A 14,933-nucleotide genomic window follows, 5' to 3' on the forward strand; every position below is an offset into this window, starting at 1 on the left:
GTGTCAAGCAGGGACAACCAGCCCAGCTGCACTCTCTGCCTGAAGTGTGGCCCACAAAGATGACCTGACCTGGGGCACCTCTTAACCCTCTTTGACTGGGGAAGACAAAACCAGGCTTTAGTGAGGCACCTCCCACAGAAATTCCACCCAAGTATCCTTAGTGATCCAAGGAAGGGGCTGCCCAGGGAGGTTTGGAGTCCCCGTCCCTGGAGGTGTCCAAGGAAGGCCTGGATGTGGCACTCAGTGCTCTGGGTTGGGGACAAGGTAGGGGTGGATGAAAGGCTGGACTTAGGATGATCTTGGGATGATCTTGGGAGGTCTTTTCCAACCTCAGTAATCCTGGGATTCTGTGTGAGGAGTCACACTGGAGCAATTGTGAGGGAAAGCAGCTCTGGCTGGAAAAGGAAGCAGTTACAGATGGTAACTCTCTGGTTCTGGTAGCCTCTTCCCCCAGCTGCTTCTGGCCAAAACAGCACTTCCAGAGTCATAAAATAAACATGTTTTGTGAGTATCCCTATGAAAAAAGCCTGCTGTGCTGGACATTTGTCTGATGGCCAGTTACAAACTCCAGTTTGAGACTCTATTTGTGTTTGTGAATTGTTTCTCCATGGTGTCTGATAACATGTGACCTCTTGCTGAAGGCCTTTCTTTTGGGTGGGATGTTTACAGGACCTCTGTCCTCTGCCCAGCCTCCCATCTTCCTTGAAGTTTTGGGAGCTTTGTTATCTTTCAGGCTGAGTTAAAATTAAAAGGGAATTAATTAAAAAAGGATGACCTGGCTGTAAGTGCGTGTGCACACACACACACAGAGTCTGTGAACCACAGCCCTGTTTCCTTCAGCAGCCAAGTTAAGAACAATTGAAGGAATCGGAAGGAATTTTTAATCTAGACAGAAATAGAGAAAAAGGAGTGTCAGGATCTACAGGCAGATGTGGAGGCTGGAAAGAGAACAAACAACCTGGGGTGTCAGAGGCGTGGTGTGGGTGGTGGGGGGTCTGCCATGGGTGCCAGGCTTGCTCTGCACGTGGGATTGTTTCTGCTGCCCCTGACTGTGCTCTGTGCTGCTGCAGGCACAGCCTGATGCAGATGTGCTGGCAGTACAACCCCAAGATGCGCCCCACCTTCATTGAGATCATCGAGATGCTGAAGGAGGACTTGCACCCCAGCTTCCACGAGGTCTCCTTCTTCTACAGCGAGGAGAACAAACCTCTGGAGACGGAGGAGTACGAGATGGACTTCGAGAACATGGAGAGCATTCCCCTCGACCCCTCCTCGTACTCCCAGAGGGACAAAGCACTGGGGAGGGACAATGGACCCTCCATGGCCCTCAAGGGCAACTATGAGGAGCACATCCCTTACACTCACATGAACGGTGGCAAGAAAAACGGGCGGATTCTCTCCATGCCCAGGTCAAGTCCTTCCTAACACTTCCTGTTTGGCCCAAGGGTTGTGTCTGCTTTTTTCCCCCCCTCCACAAATCTCAGGACTCTTGTTATTGCTGCCACAGTGTATGACACACATCTACAAACTCTTCAGATTTTTAATCATCTTACGATTAATTTTTTTTTTTTTTTTTTTTTGCCAAGTTGACTGGTTGTCAGTGGACTTATCTGTGAACATAAATGGAAGAGGTTTCCATGGCTGCTGTCCCTTCTGTAACCATGGTTTCACAACAGGAAGCAACCGTGCGAGTTCAACCGAAGGAGAAGCGTCCGCGTTTGCCAGCAGAAGACGTGAAGTTCTCTGGTGCCTGAGCTCCAGCCCAGCAGCGCGGAACAAGAGATTTCCAGCAGAATTCCAGGCTTTCAGGCAGCCTCTCCACTACAGCTGAAGGATTCAGCACATCAGTCAGATCCTCAGATTGACCAATAGCTGCTGCTTTCATACTTTGTTTTCAAGGGGTGAAAGCCCCGGGGTGCGTGCGTGGGTGTGTGTGTGTGTGTGTGTGCGTGTGTGCAGTATCAACATGTGGGGTGTACCCGATAGCAAAAGAGACACTTCTGGTTTTGTACACAGCTTACAGAGCTTTCAGGCACATGGTGGGATTCTCGGGGTGTCCTGCACAGGGCCAGGAGTTGGATTTGATGATCCTGGTGGATCCTTTCCAACTCAGCATACTCTATGATTCTCTGTTCTCACAGGAGCTTTCCTCTTCTTGGAAGTGTGTACTTATCTTTTTTCCCTATTTCCCTGGAGGGACTGAATCCTAAACAGATTATTTTTATACTGAGGACTCTTGAGAGCAGGTTTTCTCTCATTAACAAATGAGGAAAACGTGCTGGGAGCTAAATGAGCAGAACTCTGAGATTTGTGGGTACTTTCAAGACCAAACGAAGTAGGAGTCCCCTGACCTGAGACACGGAGTTTTCTGTCCTTACAGCATTGAGTATATATATTGTTTGTTGTAACATATTTAAAGATGTCTTTAGTTTAAATTTTAACTTCATATAAATTATTGACTGTTTATGATCCTTTTGGGGCGGGGAGAGTTTTTGGGGGATTGTTTGGTCTTAAAGTGGTCCAAAGATTTCAGAATGAACTAATTTTAGCCTTGCAGGAGCGATGAAGCACATGTTCAGTTCATACTTGACAAGGCTTTGTAATAGTTTCATGATTTATACAACACAGTCAGCTGGCTCCAGTCGAAGCCCCATCTTGGGTGTTGGGAGCTGAAGGACACAGAACATCCTGGCCTCAAGTCCTGCTCCTCCTCTGCCCCCGTGTCCCTCGCTTTGCCTTCCGTGCCGCAGATGCAGCCGGCGATAGAGGACGAGCACGAGCTGGAGCTGAGGAAGGGACACTGAAGGGGAGAAGCACAAAGCTCTGGGCTCTGCACCCTGGAGGTGACTGTGGTTTGCTGCCTCTCTGCTGCTCCCAGGCCTCCAGCCTTGTGTTCCCCGAGATTCCCACTGCAGAACTCCTGGGATGTCAGCGCTCGCCGTCGGGACTGGGCTTTGTCGTGTTGCTCTTTGCAAAGACAGAGCTGATGTTGAAGAATAACGGTGAAACTCACCCGGGGCTGGTAGCATGGAGCTGACAGGAGCAGGGAAGGAAGATGATGGATGTCACAGGCCTGTGGCATGCAGGAGCTGCTTGAACAGCAGGGAGAGATGCTCAGTCCTTCACTTCTCCTCCTGGAGAAGCCCAAGATCTGTTTTGTGCTCTCTGCCAGGAGAAGGCGAGGTGCCCTGGCTCGGGAGGGCAGAACGCTGGGCTGGGCAGTGCCTCCAGCCCGGGCAGTGCCTCCAGCCCGGGCAGTGCTGCTGCTGTGAGCGAGGCAGAGGGGCTGCAGTCCATGGGGATGCAGCTGGTGCTGGGAACCTCTGCCCCCAGCTGCTTCTGGCCAAAACTGCACTTCCAGAGTCGTAAAAGAGGGGACAACAGACTGGGCAGCACCGGGAGCTGTTGGGCCCCTTGCTGCTGGAGGCTGATGGGTTTGGCCCAGGTGGAGGGTACAGGTTGCTCCACAAATTTGGGTGGAAAACACAGTCCAGACATGGGTGAGAACCTTTGGATTTCAAAAGGCCTAGTTTACATTTCTTCTGCTTTACAAAGTTGTAACTGTTTAGCAGCTCTATACTACACTGCAGGAAAGAAGACATATTCTCACACTTTTCTAAGGAAGAGAAGTTTTTCTTATTAGAATTTTTTATTTATTTTAATATATAAAACACTGTAAAAAAAAAAAGCAACAAACAATTAGTTTTCTTAAACACACGGAATGTGTAAATTTGTATCCGCAAAATCTTGGCAGGTGGATGTGGTGGGATTATTTTTGTCCTGTTCTGGTGCAGTCTACCTCAGTGTTTCTTAAGGATATTTTTTAATACTACACACCTCTAAACCTGTTTAAATATTCTGGTCTGGACCTATTGTGGATCAGGGAAAATCAGTATCAGCTGATTCCAATACCAGGGACCATTCATGAAGGGAATGGGAAGGAGAATGGCCCATCACTGTTGATCCCTAATCTGAACAGTAGTGGCCAATGAACCCATTTACAAATTTGGATCTGATCTCATCCCTTAGTTCTGTTGTGATTTTTAAAAAAAAAAAAAAAAAAAAGAACAAAAGATCCATTTAAATGTTTGGACTTTAGTGAACTCATGACCTAAAAGGAGCAGGCTGCTTCCTCCTGGATCAGCATGTGCCAGCATGGAGCAGGGACTGGGGACCAGCCCTTGCTGTTGGGGTTGCATTGGGGTGGTTTGGTCACTGCTCTTCTTGCTGTGCACAGGTGACCCAAGGTCCTGCCAGTGACCTCCTGAAACAAACCTTCCCCAGCACACCCTTGCTTTGATACCATTTCCAAAGGCAGTGATCATAACTGTGGGAATAGAAGAACTTTTACCTGAAGGAACATTGGAACCTTGTATTGGTGTGGCTTTTCCCCGTGGTTGATACTGGTTGGCCCTGTGAGTACACATGGTTTGAACACTCGGATGGCTGAGCCAGGGAGGGTGTGCTGCTCCATGGCCAGGCAGTCCCCTCCCATGGCTCAGTGTCACCTTCACCCTGCACCAAACGGGGCAGTTGTTTGTACCCAGCACTATGTGAAGGTTACTCATCCTTCCTACCTTGTGCCCAGGGGGAGGGAAGGCGTGTGGTACCAGTGGGGAGGGTATTGTGTTTCTCCTCTGTAAAACAAATAACACTAGTGGTTGCTGCTCGTGGCTGCTACAGATCACATTCAGCTGTAGAATTAAGAAGAATAAATGAACATCACCCGCAAAGCCCAGCTCTCACTGCTAGAAAATCCTTCCTTGGCTCACAGCCGACACTTCGGTCTCTGCTGCTGGAAGATCCTCGTCCCAGGGATGCCCAAATGCCTCACTTGGATCTCACTGATTCCTGCCCAGAGAATTCCTGCAAGTGGAGACTCAAGTGCTATTGAAACCTCTGGGGTGCTGCCAGGGACCCCAGCCTGGGCAGGGGTGCTGTGCTGAGCCTTCCTTGGGGGAGCTGCTGCTCTTTGCTCTGGCCACGTCCTTATGGGGCAGGATTCCCCAGCTGCAGTGGAAGCTCCACACTTGCTGCTCCTGCTGCTGCTTAGGAGGAACCAAACACTGGTGCAGGAGAGCAGGTGGGATGGCTGGAGGAGGGCAGCCAGCAGTGGGAAGCTCTTTCTTTCCTTGCATTAGTATTCTTTGGAGGGTTGTCTCCTGCCCTTTGTGGGCAGAGAATGCCCCACTCACAGCATGAGGCAGCAGGACAGACCCCTCAGCCTGTCCAGGAGCAGCTGGAGCCTCCTGGGCACAGTCTGGCACCACCACATAGCCAGAAATTCACTCTGGTGAATTAGGAGGAGCAAGAAGCTGAGCTCTGCTGAGCTTTCACTGAGAAAACGTCTGAAGTATGAGGCTGGAGAGGTTTCTCAGAAAGGTTTCCACATTAAACTCAATTGCCACTTCCTGAACGGCTCTTGCCAATCTGGAACTTCTCTGGCAGGCCAGCACAGCACTGCAAAGCTTGGCTGCTGGGTTAGGAACGTGTCTGTCTTGGCTGCTTGTAAATACTCTATTGTGTTGTAAAATAGAAGAGCTCAGACATAAACTCTGTGCCAACACTGGGTTGGGAAAGGTGATGGGAACTCGACCACGCTGCAGCGATGATGGTAAAGCAGCTGTGTGCGTATGAAGAGGCTGCTTTTAGGTTGCTAAAGGGTACTCTTAATTTATGGGTAGTTTATCTCTTTCCTCCTAAATTTGTATTACAGTGATGGGACACTTTGCTTAATTTTAGTCTGTTGGCTATAGTGTTGGTATCTCTTTGGAAAAAAAAAAAATCTCAAAAGTTGCTTCTTGTGTTACTGAGCTGACTGTGCTGAAGGCAAATAGGAAATGACAGGAGGGAGAAGGGTGCTGAGCCTCTGCTTTAGAGGAGGGAGGGAGGGAGGGAGGCAGTCGAGTTCCCTCTCAAAACCACTGTGACACGAAGATGGACCCTGAGGTGTCCTGGGCCCTTCCCGCTACCAAGACTGGAACCTTGTTTTACAAGCCAGAACGTGAAATATCTTTGTGCCATAAAACCTTACTGTCAAGGCAGTGCCAGGTGCTCCCGTGTGGGATGGGCTCAGAGCCTGGAGGGAGCTCAGAACTGCAGATGAACCCTGTGACCCTCTCGGAGCCGGGGGCTCGCAGGAACCCCGGCCCTGCCCAAGGAGCCGCCGCCCCTCGGAGCGTGCTGTGGTCCAGGGAAAGGAACTGCGGAATGGGTTGGAATCAGGAAATAGTGACTTCGTGAAATTCGACGTAAGATTAGTTTGGTATTTGTATGAACTTAATGGAATTTGGCCTTTTTATTACCTTCTGCTTGGCTCTGTGTTCCCTCTGCTTGGATTCTGTCCGTGAGTGTCAGTGTAAAGCCTTGACGTGTTCAGCCTCGTTAGGAGCATCACAAGAGTGAAGCCAATCATCCAGCTGACTTTTGGAGGAACCTGACTGTTGAAAAGCAACTCTAAAGTTAACCATTTTTAGCAAATCTGCTGTCATTAAATGTGTATTTCTTTTTAAAATGAATTTGCTTGTCCTTCTCAGAAGGAAGCACTTATTCTTGCAGTTTGGGCAAATTCACTGCAGCACAATGCAAGCTGTAAGGGGACAGGTAGAGAAGTGACTTTTTAAATATTGTATAATAAAGTTAGTATTAACTCCTATGGTGTTGTTACTTTTTTTGCCAACAGATTTGCAATCAGCCAGAAATTCTGTTCCTGGTAGTGGTTTTGTTCCCACTCCAGTGTTCCAACTGGTGGTGTTAAATAGTCTCCTTTCTCAGCCCAGAAAGATCCCTTGGGAGCAGGGTCTGGTGGCTGGGAGGACCTGGAATAGTCTTGGCAGCTAAAGAGGAGCCATCAGTGGAGATTAAATATGGGCTCTTGCTTAGCTGAGTCCCAGCCCCTGGTCAGTCCCAGCAGCACCAGTAAATCTTGAGCTGAGGGCTCTTTACCTGAGAGCTCTGAGCTGGACTCAACACCAAAGCTCTGTAAATCCAGACTCTCCCAGCAGCATTCCAATGCTTCCACCATCCCCACTTCCAAGTCTGTTCCCTTAACCAAGTCCCATGAAAACTGATGGAGAATTTTAGAAAGGCCACTTCTAAATCTGCAGAGGTAGAGTGTTATTTGAGCAGGGAAAGCATTACCTTTTGCTTTAGTTAGGGGAATGATTTTATTTTTGGACTATCAACACTGGTTTGTATTTGAGGACCCTCAAGGATGGGGGAACTGGACATCAGCTTCATCCTACACATCCCAAAGCAAATTCTCTCTGCTTCACTTAAATAAACCACAGATGGTTTCAGTTACATGTTAGGTGATGTTCTGTGAAGTCTTGGGGTTTTTATTTTTTTTTTCCCAGTTCATTCTTGCTGCTCCCACCTTTCCCTCTGCGTATCTAAGGTTCCAGAATACAAATAGTACTGCAGATACCTCTTGTTTGAAATAAAGGATCAAATGTGCCATGATTTTTTTAAAAAAGGAAGAAAAAAGAGAAAAACCTTCCCCCTTGATTTATTTTTTCAGTCTTTTCATATCTAAGAGCCAAGCAGTGACATGTACAGAAAATCTTTGATTAGTAAAAAAAAATCCTTGCTGTGTGTCGGAATATTGAACAATTAACTGTTTATATTAAAATTCTGAATAAATTATCCAAGAATAACTGTTCATTTTGTGTCTGCTATCTGTGCAGCACTGAAGGCTGCTTTGCTGTGGAGAAAGCAGTAAAATTGTACCTTGGAATAAGCTGCAAAATAAATGGTGTTAAGGAAAAAAACAAACCCCACAGCTTAACCCACTGTAGGCTTGTAGTGTGAAGCCAGTGGAACTCCTCTACCTGATGGCTCTGGTGATCCCTGTCCTCACCTTGGGGCTCTGGATGATGCCTCTGGTGCCATTGGGTGAGCTTTGATGCCAGGATTCCTTCTGGAGCACGGAGAGCTGTGGCTCTGTGATGGAATTTGTTATTTCCTGGGCGTGGAGCAGGTGCTCCCTCCTCGGAGGGAACAGACTCCTCCCTGCCCGTTTTAAAGCATCAAAGGCAGAGCATCAGCCCCACCCTGTCCTGCGGTGGAGCTGCTGTAACTGGGTGTGCCCCAGGAGCCTCCTGTGGGCCCAGGCCCCTCTGGGGGTGTTTCTAACTTAAACCTGGTTTTGTTTCACCAGAGCCAAGATTTCCCTCCTGATGGGCTGCCCCAGCGAGGTGAGGGCTGCCCCCTCCTGTCAGGGAGTTGTGCAGAGCCTGAAGATCCCCTCGAGTCTCTTTTTCTCCGGGCTGAGCCCCTTTCCCAGCTCCCTCACAGGACTGACTCTGCAGCCCCTTCCCCAGCTCTGTTCCCGTCTCTGGACACCCTCCAGCCCCTCCATGTCTCCAGTGAGAGGCCCAGAACTGGACACAGCACTCAAGGCCCCACCAGTGCCATTTTTTTTCCTAAGCCTATCCAGGATTCTCTCACTGTGAGAATGATCATAAACAAACTGGTATTTTAAGATGTTTCAGAGTTGTTTCTTCTGGCACAGGCTTGTTCTCTGGGGATCCTAAAATGCAAAAATAAACAAAGCCACAAAACTTGAACTTGCTATCCCAGGAGGTTTGCTTCTCACTGGTCTCTCTGAGATACTGTGGGGAGGCTGCTGAGGCTCAGACTGTCCTTGTGCCATTATCCCTCATCACTCTTCCAGGCTGCCTGCACAGCTCAGCTTTGGCACCCCCCAAGCTGTGTCAGACACGTGGCAGGAGGGAAAGAGCTCTTGTCCTTGTTTGAGCCAAGGACAACTCACCATCCCATCAGCCAGAGCAGCTGCCTGGTGTTTAGGAGCTGCCCTGATCTCTGATGCTCATCGAGCTCTTGTGGACTTCAGAGAAATTAAACCTTAATTCCTCTTTGCTCTTGTGGTTTCCTGGAGCACAGGGTAATTGCTATTCTAAATGCTGCCAAAGCTGCGGTCTCTGAGTAATTGGAGTGTGAGTGGTTCTTGTTCTGATTAGGGTTTGGCTGGGGCTGGTGAGTGCTCGGGGCTCTGGGATGAGGAGCGTGTGTGCCTCAGCCCACGGGGCTCGTTGGGAAGGAGGGAATGGCTGTGCCAACAACCCCGAGCCTGGACGTGCCAGGGGCTCTGTCTGCTGGCCAAGAGCAGGGCAGGGGCTCTGCCTTGGAGCTGAAGCCTTTGCCTCTCTCCTGTACAGGTGAACATGGTCAGTACGGGCATTTCTGTGCTGTGCTATCACTTCACCCTGTGTAAAACGAACCTGCTGGGTTTTGTGGTCCCTGTTGCTCCTGAAGGTCAAACCATGACGGCAAAGACCGAGGACTCGTTAAGAGGAGCCCTGTGTAGGAGGCTAATGAGCCATGGTACAAGGAGCCCACGGGCCGGGCTGGTTGTGCGGGGTTTTCAGGGCACACACAGCGGTTTTTCCCCGAAGGGAACAGGAAGCTGTTGCCTCAATAGCTGCTCCTCGCAGCCATCGTGACTTCAGGGCTGCCAGGGCCCCTGCAGCGGCTGCCTCAGGGTCCAGAGCCCTCCTGGTGGCTTGGCCGGACCCTTGCAGAGCCCGGAGCCCCGTGAGGGTGGGAGGGAGCAGCCCTGGGGCACGGCGGTGAGAAGTGCAGCATGGGAGAGGTGGGTTTGTTTGTGCCGTCGGAAAGGGGAAGCGGTGAGAGGGCTGAGCCAGCGGCCCCCGTGAGCAAACCGCCCTCATGGCCGCTGCTTCCCCCGTGAGGCTCCGCTTCTCGCTCTGCTCCCGCGGCCGGAGAAGAAGCCACGGCTGTCAGATGTGAGGACTGTGCATGAGGAACCTGCCACAGAGATGCCTCCAGCCCTCAGGGTAAGTGGCTCTGTGCACAAGCTCCATCCCACAGCAGCGGGGTTGTCACTCACCTTCCTCAAGGCCTTGTGAGGAAACAGCTTGTCGTGAAGCCAAAAGTCCCAGGGCTGGGTTTGGTGCAGCTTCAGTGCAAAACATGGGCTGGGGAGGATCAGCCTACACGGGGTTTTGCTCTGCTGTGAGTGAAGAGGAGGAGATGAAGGCAGGATTTAACCCCCAGGTGCTCTGGGGCAGTGCTGGGCTGGCTTGGCACCCTTTGGGTGCTGCTCTTGGTTCCTGCTGCTGCTGTGCCACAGCTGAATGTTTGCAAAGACAGCCTGGCATTGCCCACAGCTGGGTTTGGGCTGTGCACAAGAGGGGTCCATGCCCAGGACCCCCAAATTCCATTCTGGACAGGAAGGTCCCCAGTGTTATCAGGGAGATGGAAGCACAGGGGATGTAGACAGGGCTGTACTGGGCAGGTGACACTTTGGGGTTTGTGGCTAGGCAAGAAAAATGCTTTTTGACACCTGCTTTTGGGCATCACCAGCCCAACCTGGGCTTCAAGCTGTGGAGGTACCTGTGGGCATTCCCAAACTGGCTGGGCTCTACTCAGTGAGGCCACAGGGAGGAGTTTTGGTCTGGCTCCAGAGCCTAGCATCTCCACTGGGGTAAAACCTGGCTTCTTCAGCCTAACTGAGGGGCTGGGAGCAAAGTTTGGAGCCTCTCTGGGCTGTGGGGCTGGGGCCAACTGGGAGCAGTGGTTTGGAGGGTACGGAGTTGGGTCTCTTGGGGCAGTTTGAGATTGGTCCCACCTTCCTCCCTGTGTGGGAGAGCTGAGGAGGGCTTGGAGAAATGCTCTTGCCGGGGGACTGGGACTTGCTATGAGCAACAGAGTGATGCTGATGTTGCAGATGGACAGGGTTTATTGCAGTCCCGTGCAGACGCTCTGCCACAGAATTTGAAAACGAGAAAAAAGTGTACCTAATGAGCCTTCATAAATGTCTTGTAAAGACACCAAGCCCTGTCAGTATCAACTCTGACCCTTCACTGAAGGTGAAAGTGACTCCTAGCCAGGTGAGAAGTGCCTGAAAGTGCTCACAAAGTGTCTGTCATGCTCACAGCCATGAACGGAGCCGGGAGGTTTTGGCAGAAGGGCTGTGGTGTGTTAACAGCTTGTTTTCTGTTTCTGTCTGCAAGCCTCCAGCAGCACTCAGGGGCTGTGTGTGCTCTGAGGCCACTAATCCCCAGGCCCAGCTGCAGGAAGTCACTGACCTGCCACACAGGTGGGAATGCCAGGGACCAGGAATGCCTCTCTGGCTACAGCTTCCATCAGCTGATACTTCTGACAAAACACTTGGCTTCTCCACTCCCCCCTTGGCAGCCCCTGGGCTGCAGCCTGCAGCGCTCGCTGCCTTAGAGCGCGCTGAGCTCTGCCGTGCTCCGTGCCGGCGTCTCCTGCTCGGGGCTGGACCTTGCCCGGGGCTCCCAAATGTCAGACTCGCTGCTCAACCACTCCTGGCCATCGTTTTCCAAGCGCTGGAAGAAGAGATGGTCCTTCAAGAGAGGTAATGGCCTGTGGGGAGAGGGGGCTGAGGGTGTGGAAGGAGCTGGGCTGTGACCGGGACAGCTTGTCCTGGACTGAGCAGGTACCAAAGAACCCCAGGGGCCCGGGCAGAGCTTGTTTGGAGGTGCCCCCTGCTCCTCCCTGCACGGGACACTGCCTTAAGTGGTAGTTAACACTTTTCCTTGCATTTAATCTTCTTTTCAAGGCACATAATTGCCTCCAGGAGCTGGGTAACGGGTTAAATATCAGCCTTTTGGTTTTGTAATAAGTTTGTTTCGTGGCTGGCAGTGAGCCGGATGTCCCGGTGCTTGCAGACAGCTGTCTCTGCATGCTGCCTGGCCAGAGTTTGGTGTTTGAGCAGATGTGGGGGAAAAGATTCCTTCAGTCTTTCAGTGAGGGCTGACGAGCAGAGCCCCAGTGTCCGGAGCCCTGGCAGTTTGGGTGGCCCTGGCTGGGCTTCACTGTGTCCAGCAGCAGGGGTGGGAAATGGCAGCAACTGGTGTCAACTGGCCTCATTTCTGCATGTGGTGCCATGACCTGGAAAGAGGGAAGTGAGAGCCCCAGGAAGCAGGACATTTGCAGTCCTGGAGGAGCCAGACACTTGTGTCCTTGTGAGCTAACACTGCCTTCAGGCTGATGCTTTTGGTGTCTTTACCTGCAGCATCAGAGCTCCTGCTCCTCTTTCTCCTTCATTATTCCCCACCCACTCCCAGTTCTCTTCTGGTGTGGATGTGCAGGAGACCAAGATCCAAACTGAACAGTTGGGGGAAGGTTAATTCAGAGCAGGACGCAGGGGGTCCTGCAGGCTCTGGTGTGTGGTGAGCCCCAGGCCCCAGCTGGATACCCCACTCCAGCCATGCCTGCTGGGGGGTTATGAGCTGGCTGGTATCACTCAGGTGAGCTGATTTCACTAACAAATGAATCAGCCTCACCGTGCTCCCAAGCACTGACTGCTTTGCCAACGGCCTGGGTGCAGCCAGCTCCCTTCAGCAGGTGCTTGCAGAGCAGTTTGTCCTGTTGGGGCTTGTGCTTGGGCACAAAATGCTCAGGTCTCACTCAGCCCCTGTCCCACACTGATATTCTGTAGTGTGGCACTCGCTGGTCCCTGTGGGCCCTTCCCTCAGTACCCCTGGGGCCGCTGCAGGAACCTGCCCAGTGACCTGGAGGGAATCAGAGGGGCTGCAAACCCCCTCAGCCCTGCTGAGACCCTGCACTGAGAGACAGCAGGGAACTGTCCCAGTCCCTGCTCCTCTGCCCTCCGTGCCCAAGAGCCCGGCCCCAGCAGTGTGGTGATAAGGCAGTGGCTCTGTACAGTGTGTTACAGTGTGGGACAGCTTATCTCCCTCTGCTCCTGCCCAGAGACAGTCCCCACTGCTGCCAGGGCTGGCCAGGAGGGGCCCACACCAGGCAAGGGACTGCACTTCAGCCCATCTTGGCACAGGGAGTTCAGCACTTGCTTTCCAGAGGTTTTTCCCTATAGCTCTGCACCCCCTGCAACAAGATACATGAAGGGCAGCTGGTGCAGGGCCAGGAGGGCAGGGGTGGGTCAGGGGAAGTTGGAATCATTTTTATTTCATGTCTGTGATGCTCTCCATGGTTTCCCAACAGTCTCCATCCCTGACTGCTGGGAAATGCCCAGACATTCTCGTCTTTCCTTCCTCCTGGGATTGTTTCATGGAGCAGAACTGCCCAGTGCCTTTGTCCTGCCGTGTTTGGTGTGGTCTTTCCCCAGTGGGAATGCAGACAGTGTTTGATGTTGGAGGATGTGACTGGTGTGGCCAGAGCTCACATCCATGTTTTCTTCCAACGTGTCCCCTCCCAGCGCCAGCCTGGCTCCAGGGTCACTTGGGGACATGCAGCATCCTGCACCAAGCCAAGGGACAGGCAGGTGAGGCTGGGACGCTGCTGGCAGGGCTTGCTCCAGTGCTGGCTGCCCTGGTGCTGTCACCTGCTGTGACACTTGTGGGTGCAGCTCCAGGGACCAGCCTGTCTGAGGGAAATCAGCACAGCCAGCTACAGGAGACTCCAGAGGTCTGAATTGGAATGATGAAAATCTCTGTTGGGATCCCAGTGGCCTTGGGCATGGCTAGAACAGCATGAAGCCTTCTTCCTTGAGCCAGAGCAGCTCAGGCAGCAGATCCTGCTGTCCCCACAGCATCAACCCCCCTGAGACCATCCCAGACTGTCACATGCCGTGGATGCCTGTCACTGCTTCCTTCCTCCTCACACAGCAGCCCAGAGTCATCATGTTTCACCCGTGGGAAGCTCTGGCAAAGTGCAGGAACCATCCCAGCCCAGCAAGCGATGCTTCCTCTCAGCTCTGCCCTGGGAATTCCTCTGAGGAGGCTGCTCCCTGCAGCAATAACCTTTTATGGTTTCCAGCCAGAGACGAATTAAGCAACTGCAATACCTAATCTGCTTAATGTTCTCCTAAAGCAAACAGCATTTGTTCTTGAAAGTGTCATTTTGTTATCCCATCTCCAGCTTCAGCTGAGGAAAGGTGACTGCTGCTGTCTGCCAGAGCCTGGGGGGCCAAGATTCCCTGTCCCCTTGCCACCATGCTGGAGCCTGGCTCCTTCCAGACAGCTTCAAGGTGCTCCAGAGTTTGCCACACTTGCTGACACATTGGCAACCGCCTTGATCATTGGCATGGGGATGTTCACAGCCCCCCAGCCCTGCCTCCTTCCTGTGTGCTCTCCATGCTCAGCTCAAGGTGCTCCAGAGTTTGCCACACTTGCTGACACATTGGCAACCGCCTTGATCATTGGCATGGGGATGTTCACAGCCCCCCAGCCCTGCCTCCTTCCTTCGTGCTCTCCGTGCTCGAACTTCCTCACCCACCATCCCACAACCCGACGCCTGGAGGCATTTTTCCCCATGAGCTCCTCCATCGCCCCCTTGCCCATGCACGGTGCCAGCCCAGCCTCTGAAGAGGGAGCCCAGCAGTGCCTGGTGCTCACACATTGCCTAAAATGGTGTCCCCACTGCAGCCACCCTCCCGCCCGAGCGCCGCTGCCCCGACCCCGCGCTCGCGGCGCCTCTGATTTATCGCGTGTTGAACCGAGTGTCTGAAGCCTCCGAGCAGGATTTAAATCCTTTGGTGGGTCTGGACCGGGTCTGTTGACTGCAGCCTATGCCTTGGCCAAATCCTGAGCCCTGCATGGCACAGGCAGAGCTCAGGGAATATTTTCCAGGCCTCTGAGGAGATGACTCTGTTCCAGGGATCCACTTTAGGGCTGCATGGAGCTTGGTGCAGGCCCAGAGTAGCCTTGGCGGGATGGCTGGACACTGCTTGGGAGGGAAAAACTCCTTGTTTTAGTTAAACCTTCAGCCCAGGGCTCTGGCCTCTGTCAGGCCACAGCCTTTGTCAGCTCCTGCTGCCTCCCAGGGCTTTGTTGCCCTCCCTGTGGGTAGTTCACTGCTGAAGGGATGATGAGAGCGGGGAATCTCCTTTTTCTTCCTTCTTTGGATTTGTATGAGGGGAAGCACCCTCTGTCCTGGCCCCCCTGGGATGTTCCCCACATCCTGGTTGCTCCCCATGGGTCCATTCTACCTTAGCCATCATCCCA

General features: G+C 52.3%; 2 protein-coding genes across 2 annotated transcripts in view; both read left to right on the forward strand.

Annotated features, from left to right (window-relative positions):
* INSR (insulin receptor) overlaps positions 1–7,660 on the forward strand; it is a 63,161-nt gene extending 55,501 nt beyond the window's left edge. Inside the window, exon 21 of the mRNA XM_054650094.2 lies at positions 1,071–7,660. Coding sequence (XP_054506069.1) covers positions 1,071–1,425 — 355 coding nt within the window. The 3' untranslated portion in view covers positions 1,426–7,660. The remainder of the gene's footprint in view (positions 1–1,070) is intronic.
* Positions 7,661–11,274: 3,614 nt separating this feature from the next.
* The window catches only part of ARHGEF18 (Rho/Rac guanine nucleotide exchange factor 18), a 49,432-nt gene continuing 45,773 nt past the window's right edge, over positions 11,275–14,933 (forward strand). Inside the window, exon 1 of the mRNA XM_054650210.2 lies at positions 11,275–11,365. Coding sequence (XP_054506185.2) covers positions 11,290–11,365 — 76 coding nt within the window. The 5' untranslated portion in view covers positions 11,275–11,289. The remainder of the gene's footprint in view (positions 11,366–14,933) is intronic.

This window comes from Agelaius phoeniceus, chromosome 29 (genome assembly GCF_051311805.1).
Source record: "Agelaius phoeniceus isolate bAgePho1 chromosome 29, bAgePho1.hap1, whole genome shotgun sequence".
Lineage (NCBI taxonomy): Eukaryota > Metazoa > Chordata > Aves > Passeriformes > Icteridae > Agelaius > Agelaius phoeniceus.